Source organism: Alosa pseudoharengus, unplaced genomic scaffold, assembly GCF_046254945.1.
Source record: "Alosa pseudoharengus isolate Yale_2024_CS ecotype anadromous, Long Island Sound unplaced genomic scaffold, YU_APseudo_1.1 YU_APseudo_1.1_scf_7, whole genome shotgun sequence".
Taxonomy (NCBI): domain Eukaryota; kingdom Metazoa; phylum Chordata; class Actinopteri; order Clupeiformes; family Clupeidae; genus Alosa; species Alosa pseudoharengus.
In genome coordinates, this window is record NW_027468859.1 from 37,715,110 (window position 1) to 37,732,368 (window position 17,259).

Below are 17,259 nucleotides of genomic sequence, written 5' to 3' on the forward strand. Positions count from 1 at the left end.
CCATCTCACCCCCTTCACATATTTGTGTTCAATTTATATGCTTATATACATGTAACCAAGATGGTCTGGTTAATAGTTAAATTGAACATTAATTTCAGACATGACAACCTAGGCTACACGTCATAATATTATTACAGTCGAATAAATGGTTAGTTCATTCAAGTAGGTCATTGACATTTGCAGAATTCCATGCACCCACCCAAAAATGAAATGAAGTGTTTCAAATATGTGGTTTAGAAAATGTCATCTTTATTCATGTTACATAACTTGCGTAGGGCATGTACGTTTCCACAAGGCTTTTAGGACTACAATCAATGATTAGCAAATACACAATAGTGGTCCAAATCTCTAAAGACAAAGCACTGGACAAACCAGACACTCCCGTACATGTGCACAAATCTGCAATGAAAAGTACTAAGTCCAAAGTGGGAATTTCGGGATTGAATTGGTTCCCATTCCAGTGTCCACTGAAACCTGGCATGCATGAGGTCATATAAATATTTTTTTTTTTATTTACTCACTGTTTGGTCTGCATAAAACTCCATCTTATAATGTAAGTCTATTAGATCATACATGCTACATGTAAACACATTGATGTGAACATTACCCAAAAAGGAGTGTTTTTGCCCATTAAGGACGCACCTTTTTACTGCCAACGAAGAGTGTTGGCTTGGCGGAGAGAGGCTCACTGACTTGCTACTGTGGTTAGACTATAGCTCACAAAGCTTAAAAGAACAGAGGCTTCAAAAGTGTTTCAAGTCCAATGCATGAATGGTCAACAACACTGTCTCATCTGCTGATGTAAGTCCAATAGGAGCTGGAAAGACAGGCCAAAAGTTGGCTAATGGCCATCTCGCACATCATTGATAAAGTACATGTGTCACTCTTTAGAATTCCCACTGCCTCGATATGGGTGAAAATGCATCTAGCCATTTGGTGTTTGAACATATGCACACAAATCCTGCTGCCCTCTCATCAAGCGGAGGCATAATCAGTGGTACATGAACCTATCAATACTTTTCTATGGCAGAGACTGCACATAAAGAAGGCCGGGACATATACAATTCAAGGAATGGAGATATCAATTTAACTCTGTTTTATAATCATAATAAAAGCCAAGTGGTGGGGAAAAAAGACTAAATAAGTCCATGTACACAAATACACAGTGCCTATAAAAAGTATTTACTCTCCTTGGAAGTTTTCACCTTTAATTGTTTTACAACACAAAACCATAAAACTTCTCTCCACTTCAGAGTTTAGAACCTCCCACATTCCTTCTGGTAAACTCTAGGTTTTTTTTCCAACTGGGACATTCTTTGCCACTCTTCAGTAGAGTGATGGGTACAGCACCTGGCTCTAGACGGATTTACAGCCATGCCATATTACCCTTCTTAATGATGGATTCAATTGTAGTCTATTCTAAAATATATTCAGTGAAATTTCCTTGCATCTATTCCCTCACTTGTGCTTCTCAGTAATGTTTTCAGAGTTCCTTAGCATCTGTTTTTGTCTTCATGCTGTAGTTTTTGCCCAGACAGATGCAGGTGTATTTATACCAGGACCACTTGAAACACACTGACTAAAACCAACTGGCTGCACCAATGATTATTTATTTCAAAGAGGGTGAATACTTCAATAAATCATTTGGCTCCATTTGAGAGTCAAAAAGGGCAAATTAAATTGACTATGATTCAATGTTGTACAACCGTAAAAGATTAAATCTTTCGAGGAGAGTGAATACTCTTTATAGGCACAGTACACACTCACAGGCACACACCAGCACGTCTGCAGTTACTGTATGGGGATCCACGGAAAGACTATTCTTAAGTGAAATAAGGAATGAAGGGATGAAATGTGTAAAAAGTTTTTTTTTTCTTCTTTTTCCTTGTTTTTGTGGAGAGGCGTCACATTCTCCTAATTCTCGCCCCCATCTCCTCCTTCGCCTTCATCAGCAGCGTTGTCAGAGGTCCATAACTACAGAGACAGGAAAGACCGGCACATTAACCAGGAAAGGAGGACAGCAATGGACGAAAAAAGCACTCAAACACAGAGAATAACAAGATTAACATTTACAGAACAAGATTTAAAGAGGGTTCAAACCACAGGGGAATCAGTCGACCCAAGCACTCAACAGCCAAAAGGGCCGTTCACACCAAGAACAATAACTTTGACAATGGCAAAAAGGTATTGTCCTAGATCATATGAATGACGACATCCACACATAAACTATAACGATAACGACATGAAGAACAACATCGTTGGGGATCACTTTCAGAGTGATTTTGAGAACGATAAAAAGCTGACAGCCAATTGGAATCCATCAAATTTAAGCCATTACATTCATCAACACAAGGAGACACTTTCCTTATCGTTGGTCAGTGTGGCCGCTTTTATCGGTATAGCTATAGTGATCATTCCTGGTGTGAACGACCTCTAACCGAGAACCTAGAGTCTTGACTTAATAGAGGGGCATGTGTAAGTCAGTTTATTAGAATGTGGAGTAGAATACAGTGCCTGTATTATACAACACAAATGAAGTGTTTTTGATGTTGATGTATGAGGGTATGCGTCATCGAGTCATTTTTGATGTGTGTGTGTATATGTTTCTTTTCTTCACTTTCCAATGTGACATGTGGCTGTGTGTTTATCTCTGCCTCATTAGATTAGATCTATGGCATGACGTTAATGGGAAATGCATGCTGTGATGAGTCAACCACAACAACTTCATAGTTGCAAGAGTGCTCTTTAGCAACTGTAGTGGCAAGACTTCCACGACTATGAAGTCATATTGAGTATTCAGGGACAACTCTGGCACATGGCTGAGTTATCACCATCATGAATCAGATATTTTGCGGAGAAATGGACTATCAAGAAAGTGTGGGCCACTTATTTCAGACACATGAAGCCAGCAGAGCAGGTGACGAGCTGAAGACTCACTGTGAGGTTGTCTCTCAGTAGCTGCATGATAAGTGTGCTGTCTTTGTAGGAATCTTCGTTCAGCGTGTCGAGCTCAGCGATGGCTTCATCAAATGCCTGGAAAGACATTTTTTTAAGTCAGAGGACCAAGGACACACACACACACACACACACACACACACACACACACACACACACACACACACACACACACACACACACACACACACACACACACACACACACACACACACACACACACACACACACACACACACACACACACACACACACACACACACACACACACACACACACGCAGAAATAACTTGCTCAAAGCGACATGTACAGCTATTGTTCTTAAGAGAACAAAAATGCCTTTAGGACAATTATGTAATCCCTATACCAGAATAAAAACAATGCTATTCAAAGGGTTTCATTCGGCAATATTAGAAAAAAATATACAGTATATTTGTTTGCATATGTACTGATTAATTATCCTTTTTGTGCTAGGACATTCATTTAGAATGGTGATTACATTTGGAGCACATGAAATAACCAAGACACTTATACTCCAACAAATACAATATTCATCTAGACAAATATACTGCACTTCTTCCAAGACATTTTTGTCACGTCATACTGATGTCTGAGGTTGTACAATCTTTCATCTCATCAGAATCCCAATGTATAGCTTGTAAAAGGGGTCAAAGACCAGGCTTGACCACTGCAGGAGCTCATCTCCACCCTGTCCACCCTGTCCTCTAATGTGAAGTAGTCATTAACTTGTAGGATTAATAGGATGGTGTGCCAGTCTCATCAGGACCGTCTTCACTGGTTAATATATTGGACTATAAGGGAGCGTCACAGAGAAATATAATCAGTGATTTTGTGATTGTGATAGTCACCAGAATTTCAAGACAGATTGGCATTTCTAAATGGCCCAACCATTTGGCCATAGTTGACATCACCAACACAATCCTGGCTTAACTACTTCTATCCACAAACAACGAGTTAGCCTGTGCTTAGCGGGGACGCCAACCTGCTTGGCCAGGGAGCAGGCCTGTTCTGGGGAGTTGAGGATCTCATAGTAGAACACGGAGAAGTTGAGGGCCAAGCCCAGGCGGATGGGGTGTGTGGGCTGCATCTCGCTCTTGCTGATGTCAAAGGCCTCCTGGTAGGCGCCCTGCGAGTTGGTTATCGTCTCTGTGGGGACAAACACAGACGCAGAGGGGTGTGCCGTTAAAGAGTCAGTCCATTCACTCAGATAACACACACAGCACAGGTTTTCCATAATGGTTTAGGGAATATCTGCAGTAATGTAGGTGGTGGACTACTTCCATCAAAGAGTCAGGTATTCAGTATGCAAAAACAAACAAACAAACTTCAAACACATGAAAATGTTTTTTGTTCTTATATGATAATGATCAAAGAAATAAGATGCAAAGTAGATGTGCCTCCATAGTGGATGATAGTAGTAGTCTCACCCTTTTTGTCCTCTCCTGCGGCAACTTCAGCAAGATATCTGTAATAGTCACCCTTCATCTTCAAATAGAAGACTTTACTCTCAGGGTTTGTGGATTTCTCAATCAAATGTTTGTTCAAAAGCTCCTGCAAGAGAAAGGGAGTTTTGTTTGTAACTTGTCATTAACACAGCTGAGCCATTCCAGAAAACGGAAGTGTGGATCATTCTGTAACCTCACTTGAACTGAGCGCATCCTTACGAATGTACTCTCGTCACTTAAAACATGGCAACGCAGACAGACAATCTGACTTGAGGCAGTATTAAGATCTTAGCTATCCAAATGTCTGGTCGCCTGGATCTCAAGCCGTGTAGGAATAACACCCTGTCCTGGGTGGGTGACTTCTTTAGATAAAATATTAACACAATGAGTAAATTGAAAAGTGTGTGTCAGTCTAAAATATCACTACATGGGCAATGTTCACAGAGTACGGTGTGGAATTATGTTGCAGAGGGACAAGAGCCTGCACTGTATAGCCTGATATAACAGTGTTGTACTGTCCAGCTGTCTGACTGCTTTCCAAACGCCCACAGCAGTCAACATGCACACAACAATGTACAGCCATTACACAGTTTCTCACTAACTAATGTAATGAAGCCCAACAAAAGTGGATATGTGAAGATGAATGGCAGAAAGGATGAAGAAAGACTACAGAGAGAAAGAGAGAGAGGGAGGCGTATGAGCATGTGACGGACCTAAGAGAGAGGCCGAGGGATGACATCACCGGTTTAATCTGAGCTCTGCCGTCGTACGGAACTGCACCCAGATGACCGGGTGCGAGTTGGTGAGTATTTGTGTGTGTGGGAGCACATCCTGCGAGTGCCAGTGAGATCACATGCCCTCTGCTGCTAATGCAGATTAGCAACTTGGCTAGGGAGGTGCTGACGGCCGTCCCCTCTTGCCGAGGTAGCACTGACGCAAGTGCCCGACCTGCTTCTTCATACTAAGTACACTATGAGTCTTTATTTAATCCAATTTTACATCTATTCATTTAGCAGACGCTTTTATCCAAAGCGATGTGAACTATATTATAGGGCCATTGTCCCCAAAGTATGAGTATGAGTCTTCATAGTGAGAGTATTGAAATCAGAATTAATGTCTATGTTTTTTATATTCATAAGTAGTTTATATATTTTTGTTTCTTATTATGTGTTGTGTCCTGATTGTCAAAATTATGGTCGGATAGAAAAAGTCATCCGTGTTAGCAGTTTCTCTGTTTTGTGTTCTTCCACATATGAGATGACGGATTTTATATAATTCCTGTACTGTCCCTGAGTATGAGATGTGTGTGACAGTGACTGTGTTTAGAGATGAGGGGGAATATTATATTTTTGCAGTGTTTCACTGTTCTGCACGGGTGCATCCCCTGAGTAACTATCTGCTCTGAGTTGCCAGGTTGGCACTGACCAAGGTCTGATTCAGTGGTCAACATAAGATGGGATGACCAACGCCAACTCCCGTCAGTTCACCAAGGTTCTACAAGGCCAGTGCAAGACTGTTGATCGGTTATTTTCTGCCTTCTCTGTAGATAGAGCTTGTGGCAGTTTTCAGAATACCTGACACACTGCTATGTTCAGTTGTGAGTTGTGTTTTTAGGAACTGGAACCCACAGTGACATCCATGTTCTTCCACAGTAGAGAGGGATGGGAGATGACCAAACAACAAACAAACAATCGGAACACAACCAGCACCTCAAGCAAAAGCAGCATCTTGGACTAGCTCGATATGAGGGCAGTATGGCTGACCTGTATGATGTGAGGGTGCCATTTTTCATTACTGAATAACGCTGCCTTGTCTTTCATTGGTCAATTTGTAGGGTGTTTTTAGCATATATACAACATTTGAACCAAGATGCTGAATGTCACGTTGCCAAAACACAAATTCATCACCTCTACCTTATGTTCTGCCACCTGATCTAGTAGTCTGCCTCCCGAAAAATATCCTTTTAAATCCAAGAAAACATCTGTTTTTGTAATTGTATATCTCAACTCCGCTGTGTAACAGGGCAATGAACTAAGAAGACTCTACAAACTTCCCAAAACATGGCAGTGTAGTAGGACGTAAAACGTCCATTCAGTCTATTTCACAACATGAGACAGCCACTTCTCATCCTTAGAATGTGTCAGTTGGGCCCCAGCAGTGGCGCGACTGGCTGGGGCACCTGCACCGTACGCCGGCGACCCGGGTTCGATTCCCGCCCCGTGGTCCTTTCTGGATCCCACCCCGACTCTCTCTCCCACTCACTTCCTGTCAATCTCTACTATCCTATCTGATTAAAGGCATAAAAAGCCCAAAAAATATACTATTAAAAAAGAATGTGTCAGTTGGTTAGTCGGTTGGATGGTTGGTTGGTTGGTTGGTCGGCCATTTGCCAGAGAAAAAAAATAACCATCATACATACATACATACTCCGTACCTTTCCCTTCCTGCCATCTGTGCAACTACAGCACCATACTACTGGCTACACAATGAGGAGAAGGACACCGAAGAGAAGCTCTGGATCTGTCTTAGGCACAGACCACACGCTGCGCATACACACACACAGGAAATCAGGACTGTATGTCTACCCTCCCCCATCTTGACACACACAGCAGCAGCAGCAGCAGCGGCCGTAAGTAGGGCTTAAGTGATGAGGCAACTCACTTCCAGCAGACCTCTTACCAACATGTGGCTATGCATTATTGCAGTTACCATTACATGACCATGTTGTGTGCTGCAATAGAAACTACACCGTTGTTGAAGCGTCATAAAGAGATCTGCAAGTTAGAACTGGGCTTCAAAGAGTACAGAGTGTAATTGGGCCATTCTATTGAATCTGTCAATACATCTTCCAATAGATGAATTCCAGTGTGTTTGTGTGTGAGGAGTGAACACTAGAGGGCCATGATAGGTAACATAATATGGAGAGGAGATTTTATGTGTTTCACCACAGCCTCTGCAGGTAGTTAGCCCACATACTGGTCAAGATGCAATCACCTGCTGCAGACAAAGCTGAGGGGCAAACAACCAAAAAGTAATCTTCTAATCAAGACTCCAAACAAAAGAGTGGGACATGAAACTGTTGTTTTTTTGCAACTCACTGACTTCATCAACGACCTAAGCAACACAGTGGGACACTGACCTCCCCATGAACTGGGAGAGATATGGGGTTACTCACTGAAAACATCCTGAGTTTAGCAAACAACACCAAGGTGCTAAGCATGCTCTGTTTATAACAATGAGTGACTCATGTTAAAACATGGTCTCAGAGATGAACGGCAGCTTGACTGTCCGAGTACGAGTCTTCCCCTCGGGTCCCTGTGAGGCCCTTCAGCTTTCAGCTTCTTCAGCATCATTAAACATGGCATTTAGACAGCCAATAACCATGTTAGCTTCGGTGCCATGTACCTTTCTATTGTCAGCTTCTGCTCAGAGAGAGGTTTTCCAGAGGTTAGACAACACACAGAGGCTCTGCGAGGAGTCTCATAAGCTAGCACCAGGTTATTGATAGAGCAGTCAAGGGAGTTGGTCATTCCACTGCGTCACTGAGAGGATAATCAATAGAGGCAGCAGCCCCTTGACAGGTTTCAGATAAGCATCACACCCCGTAGCACTGCAATGTCAAAGTCCACAAATGGAGCACCTCAGCAACTCTGATGAACCACTCCCACATAGCCTCCAGTTATATGAAATAGGTTACAGACACAGCACAATTGTGCTCTGCTGCTATGCACCTGTCTTACAAGCAATAAGTGTATTTTCCATCACTGTTTATCATGTTCAATTCATTATGAGTGCATCCTTCTCGACTCAGATTCTGACAGCTATCGAATCTAACGATTTAACTAGAGTGAGATGGTGATTTCTGACGACTAAAATGGAACTTACCAGCACATCATTGCAAATATCTCTCAGCTCTGATTCCACCTTCTCCCGGTATTCCTTCACCATCTGTAGCTTCTTGTCGTTGCCCTCAGTCTTCTGTTCGATGCTAGAAATTACCCTCCAGGCCGATCTCCGCGCGCCGACAACGTTCTTGTAGGCAACAGAGAGCAGATTTCTCTCCTCGTTCGACAGTTCTACTCCCTGCTCTGTCACCTCTTTCATGGATGCAGCCATGTCGTCGTAGCGCTCTGCCTGCTCAGCCAGCTTGGCCTTCTGAATAAGCTCCGTCCTATCCATCGTTTAATGCCTTTCAACTAAGTTGCTACCTTAGTGGCTTACTCCTTCAGAGTCTTCAAGTCCGCTTTGAGAAGTCCAAAACGAATGACAGGGGCACGCGTGCAGTGGATGTCAGACCAGAAAAGCAGCGGCTAGTTAGCGCTTGTTGTCATGAAAGGCGTGAGGTTAACTTTAGATCCTTTGCGTGTCTGTAAAGAAAACATATTTGCAATCAAAATATGTGACACACTCGTCGTTAACTTATATGCTACTAAGGTAGCCTCCAACTATCACTATAACGTTAATTTAACGTTAGATCACATAATAACGCAAGGTAACGTTGCTACATCCGTAAATTACTGATATCGCAGATGCGTGTAGAGGCAATTGCAAGAACACTACAATCGTTGATATGAAAAAGATGACGATACTTTAAAACATAAACCATAGGATTTCTTGAAAAAGGTCAGTGATTGGTTAACCAAAGATTTAATGAAAGAGATGACATCTCTGGCTAGTGGTGTTTGGCTGCGGCAGCTAACGTTAGTTATCCTTCTGAATTAACGGTGCAGCCTAGTAATTAAACCACGAGTTCACGATCAAGTAACGTTACGGATTAAGTAAGCTACTTCAAGGACAGCCTTGCAAATATGCCGTCCTTGATATACTAGACAACTATGTGAATAATAACTCGGCAAATTATAACCACAATGCTGATGACAAATCGTAGTCCAATTATTTGAATAACGTTTTAAGTTAGCTAGCTGGTCAAGCTGGCAAGTCCCTAAATAAATGTGGTTCCTTTGAGGTGTCGAAGGCATCTTCTCGAGATTACCGATACATTTTCTGTTCATAAGATTAACATGACGAAATTGTCAACCAAATGACACATGAAATGACACATAAAAAGGCTATGCCTATGATAGCTAACGTTATCCTACCATCAACATCGACGTTAGCTAGCCCTCGAACAGAGCGACACACTAAACAACTGATTGCTTATACACCAAAGACTGATTGCAATTTGTGCATGTATAATACTTTTTTAAGCTTGATGCAGAAAGTAAAACCAATATTTATCCAACCTTAGAATGCTTAGGTCCCTTTGCTTCAAGAGGGCTCGATCCGTTTAGATGTGGAGGAGGAGGAAGCCCTCAACCAAACTGAACGATAAAGGCGTAACGTGTAAACGTTTGACCAATGAGAGAACTATGTTTTGCACCACCCAGTGGTTGTACGTCAAAATATCAACCAGTCACACACAAGCGCGGTGAACAAAGGTGGGTTTGGACCATGGTTTGGACCAGGACAAAGTCTACTATCTTTGTGTTTAACCCAATGTTTTTTTACAGACATTGGGTGAACTAGAAATTGTCTGTTAACAGAAATTTATTAAATTGTACACGCTTAGACCTATAGGTCTATTGATGCATTGCAGTCAACTCTGCGGCCGATTGGTTGATTGTGTAGCATCAGGAATGCCTAGAGTGTTTGCCATGGATGTCAGGAGTCAGGACACTGACATTTAGCATGTTGAGTTCAATATTTAGTGTAATTTGACCTTATTTCTTATGTGCTGGCTGACGGGCCAAGTAGACTATGTCTCCTGGTGAAATTGCAATAGGCTATTGGTCTCAATTGGTCATATTACATTTTAAAGCTCTGCCCCCTTAATAATAATGAAATCTGTATCCATCTGATGACTCATCAATTTATTGAAAAAACTGTTTAGTAAAAAATGCACACACTGCAAAGGCTGTGTAGCCAAGTGTAACAGATGCCTATAAGGGAATGGTGCATCATTTTATAGCAAATCGCAGGCGATATTATTCACTCAAATCCAATGAAATGGACTCAGATGATAAGGAGAGTGGACAACAAACACACTGCACACACCACATTTGTAACAAGCAGCACCTGTAATAGGCTCCTTGAATCAGTCTGCACTCCGACCCACATTGGCCCTATGACATAAGCCTAAACAGATTGGAATGTAGACATGTCCATCTTTGCAAGTGTAAAGAGAAGGTTAGTGGCAAATATGGGAACATAATTTTGAGTGGCCGATAACCCCCCTGAGCTGGTTTTAAGTAGCCTAGTTTCCCATCATTAAAACATCACATTCCATCTGGTCATCTCTCTTATTAAAATGTCTGTTCAATTGGGGCTCAAAGAAATCGCCAACACTGCCACTCAGCAGTAGGCTACACTGGCAACGAGACAGGGACATATAGGCTACCTGGTGGTGGGAGATTTAGCAGTCAGACGAGTGTTTCTGTGCCCGCATCTCTCCACCCCCAGTAAAAAAACACCCCAGTCTTTCAATATCAAATGCGGACACTGAGCGACACAAGGCTTTCTTCCAAAATAATGACAATATACCTAAGTTTCAGTATTTTCCATATCAATCTGAGATCCGGAGTTGGTTCCATTTGTGACTTTTCCTTGTTTGGTGTAAACAACGGGCAAACCTGTGAGATCAATGGTTGTTCATACAGTGTTCATACAGTGTTCACTGGCTAGAGTCATACTTGACTTGATGCTGTAAAAAGAGAGCTTTCAAATAAGACTTTGCAATTTTCTGCCAAAAGGCACATATTTACATGCTTGGAGTATCCTACAACTCAGTGTAGCCTGCAACTCAAGTGTCTTATTGTATTCTGTTTCCAAGGTGTTTTTTATTTTCTTTCACATTTGTAATAAAAAGTAATGACTACTTTGGTTTTGTTTCTCTACAAATGTTAGCTGGCAAAACCACACACACTTCAAAGATAGCACTCCAATGAAAACTGCTTCGTTAGGTTGAATTTAGTCTGTTTTAAGTTTGGTCATTTTAATCTCACAACTGGTAACTGCAAAGAGGAAATAAATAAATAGATAAATAAAAACGTACAAAGAAGTGCCGCGTGGACCATTTCAAGGGGTCACTCACACACAGTTACTTTTTTAATCTAACTGACATTCTCTCATTGCCATAACGTTATGATATTTAGCAGACACATTTGTCCAAAGCGACTTGTAAACAGAATATGAACCTTACAATAGTTAAGATAACAGTGAACAGTATTTTAAAGTTGGTAAGTCAACATTAAAACTAGTAATAATAACAATAATGTCTTACTGATCCTCATTGCTCAATCAGAGACATGGTCCAAGTATTTGGGGATATATCGCACTTCAGAAACCTTAGTGTGAGAAGTCAAACTGGACGACACAGTCCGGGAGAAAGAGAGACATGCGGTGGTTTAGAGCTGCACACACTTCACTTGAAGTGCCCCCCAGGAGTGAGTTGTGTGAGTGACCCACCTTCGGCTGGAGGGAGAAACTGAACGACTGTGGAGAGGAGTGATTGCAGGTTTATAAGCTTCAACAGGAGCCCGGGAGCCGTGAACCCATGAACTGGAGCAGACAGCCAGCATCGCAGAAGAGTGCCTGAGCTGTCAAGCGGGATTATGGAATGCTTTTTTCAGCGGAGAGAAGGAGTTAGGAGAGTCAGAGACAGCAAGATGGAGAAGAGCTCCCGGGTAAGGATGGCCTCAAAATCGCCTGGAAACAAGGCTTACTCAGACCCTGTTCTGTCTGCCTGCCGTGCTCCACACATCACATATGTTACCCCCTCACTTTGTCTCGCTATACTCACTGTCTGCTCCAGAGACAGGAGGGGTAGGTCAGGGCAAAGGAGGACATGTTAACTCCATTTGCAAGGTGAATGCAGCTTCAGGGAGGCTGAAGAGTGAGTGAATAAGCACAGTGCATTGTAAAAATGATCTACTATTGTTCTATGTAGTACCTCCAATGAGAGAATGTCTAGTAACAACATAATGTTACTTGGATGGGTGAACTCACATCCATTCAAAAAATTCATTTATTTCATTTCATCAACTTATTGAGTATACATGATTCCTGAGAAATATAGATTTTGATTCCCTCCATATAGTGACATTTCCTGTGGAAATGTATTTGCTGGATTTGTAGCCATGGAAACACACAACAAATTGATTGGCAGGTATAAGTAAGTAAATGCACAGATGTTTTTCACTAAAACAATGTTTGCTGTTTGTGTATCCGTCCTACAGTTGATTGTCTGTTATGTGGTGCTGATGTTTTGACAAGCTAAGAGGTTCAGAGGTCACAGAAGAAGGAGGTTCTGTATGCCATATTAGTGCCGAAGTTGGGGCTGTGGTCAAGGTTGTATGTGGGAAGCAAATGGTCATTAAACAGTGTATTTAAATGAATTGGACATACTTTACTGATGTTGATGTATTTTGTATTCATATTTTTTAAGTCGTAGCTAGATGCACTTCCTGTCATCTGGTGAGAACACAGAGAGGTCTACAGACAGATGCCGGAAACATACAGTTTACAATAAGTTTTGGCTGAGGAAAACTTTCTCCCCCGGATGACTTAAAAATGGCTCATTGAATGATGTCAGTCCTGCATGGACATTTTTATTTATTGCTCTCAGTTTAATGTGTCCTCCTGAAATACAACAATCAGACTGGGTAATGAAAAGGATTTATGAATTGTGTGATGTCATTTGAAATTTGAATAACTGTGATTTGCTATCATTCTTGGCATGTGGATTATTGGTTCCATTATTGCTGAATACCAGAATTGGATTCAGCTGATTCAAACACCACTGACGTGCATCCGTACATTAATGTCCTCATTCACATCAGCAATGCCTTCTGCTGGCAGCGATTAGCTGAGGAGACCTGAGCAACTGGAGAGAAATGACTCATGATTCATTATTTGTGACGCATCCCTGGGGCCTAGACTCATCTAGAATCCCTCCAAAGTGAGAACCATCAGTGACCAATACATGTGGAATATTGTAATGTGAGGGAAATAGGGTAGGAATAGTGGCTCCAAATATAAGACATTTCATAGATTACTGCTCACAGCTAAACCTGATGGCAAAATATATGTGAACATGTATTGAGTTTGGGAGGGTGTACTGAGTGAGAGTGGGGACATGGGGATGTAAGTCCTTGGAAAGTATCAGTGAGGTCAAAAAGCTTTCTTATCATTCATCAGCTTAAGTTCTGATAGTTGAATCAGCAAAACATGTCATCGACAGAATTATTTTTTTCCCCTTATAAATATGACTACCCCAAGCTGAAACCAAAGCAAGAAACAAAAGTAGAAAATCACTTTATTTTTTTAAAACCTGTACAAATAATTACATTAGCACACTAAAGTCTAGCCAATAGTCACTGTTCTGCAGCAGATCACAGGTGGTGATGTGAGTCACTCCACTTCTCCCACCAATCCCCATAGACACATAGCTTCAGGATGTTAGTGGCTCTCTTTGACTTATCTCTCTGAGGTGGCAGGTCTGGGAGCATGCAGTGACAGTACAGGGCCTGATTTAGGACTAGCTGTGTCCTCATATTTGATTAAGTGAAAGGGTTTTCTATGAATTTAAGAGAGGACAAAGGTGCGCCCCATCAATTTTGAGATGGGTTTCCAGGAACCCAAATGTGTGTGTACGTTTAAAGCCTTTCGGACAGCCACTAGGACAGTGATTTGATATATAATGCTTAGAGTTGCATTATAACACACATTTACCATCCCGCTGGCTGACAAGCTAGGGTCATCTCTTATTTTTAGGACTGCTTGTGTAATCATCAGTGCAAATCTCAGCAGGGTTTCAAAGTCATATGCCAAAATTCCTAAGGTGCTTTCAAATATTTTAGGCCTTTCTCTTCATTCTTACATATTTATAAGAGTTCAGTAATTCTCTGGAATATGTTTTGAAAGCTGCCTTACACCTACATTTACATTTATTCATTTGCCAGATGTTTTTATCCAAAGCGACTTACAGCAAGATAATAACATTCAAGCTACAGTGGAGAGGAGACCTTAGCTAGGAAATACTACTACATCTGTCAATACTATTACTAGAGGATAAGAGTGCTTATATTATAAGTACTAGTCAAAGTGTACTTCTTCAAGTATGTACAAATCTTTATGAGACAATTCTACTCCCATAAAAGTGTGGTAGGAGGAGAAAGTTGTGGAAGAAGAAGGTAGAGATAGGAAGAGGGGGAAGTGGAGAGGAATAAAATAAAAAATAAAATGATACAAAAGAGGAAACTATGAAACCTCCAGTTGTCTGGCCTGTGGCCCACTGCCTCAGGTAATGCATTGAAGTGTGTTCATGTCAGTGAAATACATTTCATCAAAACCCTCTCATGCACACATACATACAGTACCTTCACACATACATCCATACATTTGTACTGTTTAATAATCACACATAACAATGTGTTCATGTCACCATTTTCATCAACACCAACGCATCTCATACACACACATACAGTACAAACACATACATCCAGTCATTTCATAACCCCACATGAAGACACCCACACACACACAAACTTACACACCCATCGGTGACCACACAAGCGTGAATTCATTCTGGCTCGGTGGGGTCCAGTGGTGGGGAGGCTCCCTCTTGTCTCCCCCGTCTGCTCTCTCCCCGGCTCTGCCAAACCCATCCTGGCCGGCGGCCCAGCGAGTCCTCGCGCTCTGGCTCAGGAGAACTCCCCACATCCTGTCATCGCCCCTCACCACACTCTGCAGCCCTGCACCCACGCAGGCTCAGGCCCATAAAAGATTCATCACTCCATCCTACAGCACATCCAGCACACCCAAGAGTCAGATGTTTTTTCTCTCTCTCTTTCTCTCTCTCTCTCTCTCTCTCTCATGGATTTCATGGATCACCTGTTGAGTGCTGCATGGTGGGCCTAGGAGCATGGTTTCTAATAAAGCATAAACCGTTTCTGTGGTGCTTTGACAAGGATGGGTGTATCTGTGTGTAGAGCTGCTCAGCAGATGTTGTGTTCTGCTTGCATATGGTACAGGTCATGGTCAGCCTGTAATGAAACAAAACAACAACAAAAAAACATTCTTCTCTCACACTTAGAGAGGATGGAGAGTAGATCTATGAATGTATTCAAAAACATCTCTCCAAACATTAAGTAAACATTTCTAGTCATCACCATATCTGTCTACACAAAGATCTTTGGCATCATTGGTTTAAACTGTTTGGCTCACATTTATGAATTAAGTGTTTTACAGTAAAACTTGAGAGGGAGTGCTCTCTCTCCAACCTACATTAGTAAACCAAGTCTTGCCTTCTCCATGGCCCATTAACCTTCATGTGACCTTGGGCCGCCCAGATCACTTTATTGAGGAAATATGATGAATAATAGATGGGTGGCAAGTCTTATGCATGTCATTTACCAAGACAGCTTGTGCATTTGCATTCAGATTCTGATTCCTCTCTGAACTGTTGAACCTCACACTCATACAAAAGAGGAACGCTATACTGTGCTCTGTATGTGTATGTGTGTGTGTGTGTGTGTGTGCAACCATACTTAAATTGTGATGGACTATCTAACTATAATTTTCGACCATTTTGTGGTACAGTGAACATGTGCATGCAGATGTGCTATCACTGTTATCACCATTATGGTCAATCCCACAGTGACGTGCTACAGTCAGACAGTCTGCATCCAACACACATTTTGTGGAGCCCTCTGCCTTGTTCAATCCCATGTGATGCAATATCCAAAAGTCTGAAACGCATGGATCTTTTTTTTGTTTGGTTCATTAATGTTTTTTGGTTTATTAATGTTTTTTGTCTGTCCATCTTCTGATGAAAGGGCAAAAATTAGAAAAAATAATAGTGGCAAATAAAAATTGGCACATAAGGCAGACATAAAACAGGAGTGGTTAGTGAGAGCCTATCATCCAGACAAGCAGGGTATCAGGTGGATCTCTCCAAATGCTTACATGGCATTAAATGTTGCGGGAGAACGTACAGTGTAAGACATCCGAGATCCCTGGCAAAGCCTGGATCAAGCTCTGGCATCAAAGCCTTTCAATTATTCATTCAAACTGGTCAGCAGCTTTTAAGCACAAATTACCATTTCAGACTCTTGTCAATTAATGGAGCCTCGCGCTGGTGTGGTGTGAAAGTAATTGTGGTGAATAATTACTTAATATTAATCTTAGACTGGCAAACTTCAGGAAAAACTCAGGAATGAAGTTTATTCTGTTACAAGCAGAGAGGGTACAAAAAAATGGTCTATGGTCTATGTAGGCCTAGCCCAGGCCTGGATGGCCTAGGTTGGCCTGTAGCCAACTTCTCCTCTCTTCCGTTCTACATCCTCCTAGTCTTAGTCTAAATCCAAGTCTTATTCTAAATCTCACAAACATAGCAGTTTAGTTACTTTTAAATGCTTTAAACAAAGAAGAAAATGGCGCCAAAACAAGCCCACATGATTGGTTCTCCAGTTGGCCTCAGACACACCTACTCACACACCTATTTCACACCTATCCATTCTTATCAGAATAGCATGAGGAGAGATATCTTATATATAAGAAATATCACTTATAGAATGTTCCAAACATTCTCACAATCAAATCATTACAATCCTTGGACTGAGACTATCACAATGATACCGAACATGAATACATTTACATTTCATGAGACATGGATACATTATATCAAGGTAACATCCTTTGTCCTGTGTACCTGTAGCCCTTGAACCACTACATTAGCATTCCACTGGGGGAGGGGCGGGTGTCTTTGTTTTAAACCAAGAAGGGCCACATAGCAATTAAATTATTATTAATTTTAACCGTAAAATTATTGCTATCAGGT

General features: G+C 41.6%; 1 protein-coding gene across 1 annotated transcript; it reads right to left on the reverse strand.

Moving 5' to 3' along the window:
- Nucleotides 1-227: 227 nt before the first annotated feature.
- On the reverse strand, nucleotides 228-9,755 carry ywhaqa (tyrosine 3-monooxygenase/tryptophan 5-monooxygenase activation protein, theta polypeptide a). The gene is made up of 6 exons (XM_076271745.1): nucleotides 9,665-9,755; nucleotides 8,307-8,788; nucleotides 4,404-4,527; nucleotides 3,959-4,122; nucleotides 2,938-3,033; nucleotides 228-1,974 (listed from the first exon to the last, which is right to left on the reverse strand). Exons 2-6 carry the CDS (start codon nucleotides 8,598-8,600, stop codon nucleotides 1,915-1,917), a joined length of 738 nt encoding a protein of 245 aa, XP_076127860.1. The 5' UTR covers nucleotides 8,601-8,788; nucleotides 9,665-9,755; the 3' UTR covers nucleotides 228-1,914.
- Between the last annotated feature and the right edge of the window lie 7,504 nt (nucleotides 9,756-17,259).

Bases quoted from the DNA above. Each gene is read 5' to 3' on its own strand.
- ywhaqa (XM_076271745.1), bottom strand. From the start codon at position 8,600: ATGGATAGGACGGAGCTTATTCAGAAGGCCAAGCTGGCTGAGCAGGCA. The intron at 4,528-8,306 runs GTAAGTTCCATT...TTTCTCTTGCAG, and splicing joins ATATTTGCAATGATGTGCTG to GAGCTTTTGAACAAACATTT. The intron at 1,975-2,937 runs GTGAGTCTTCAG...CTGTCTCTGTAG, and splicing joins TACTGAGAGACAACCTCACA to TTATGGACCTCTGACAACGC.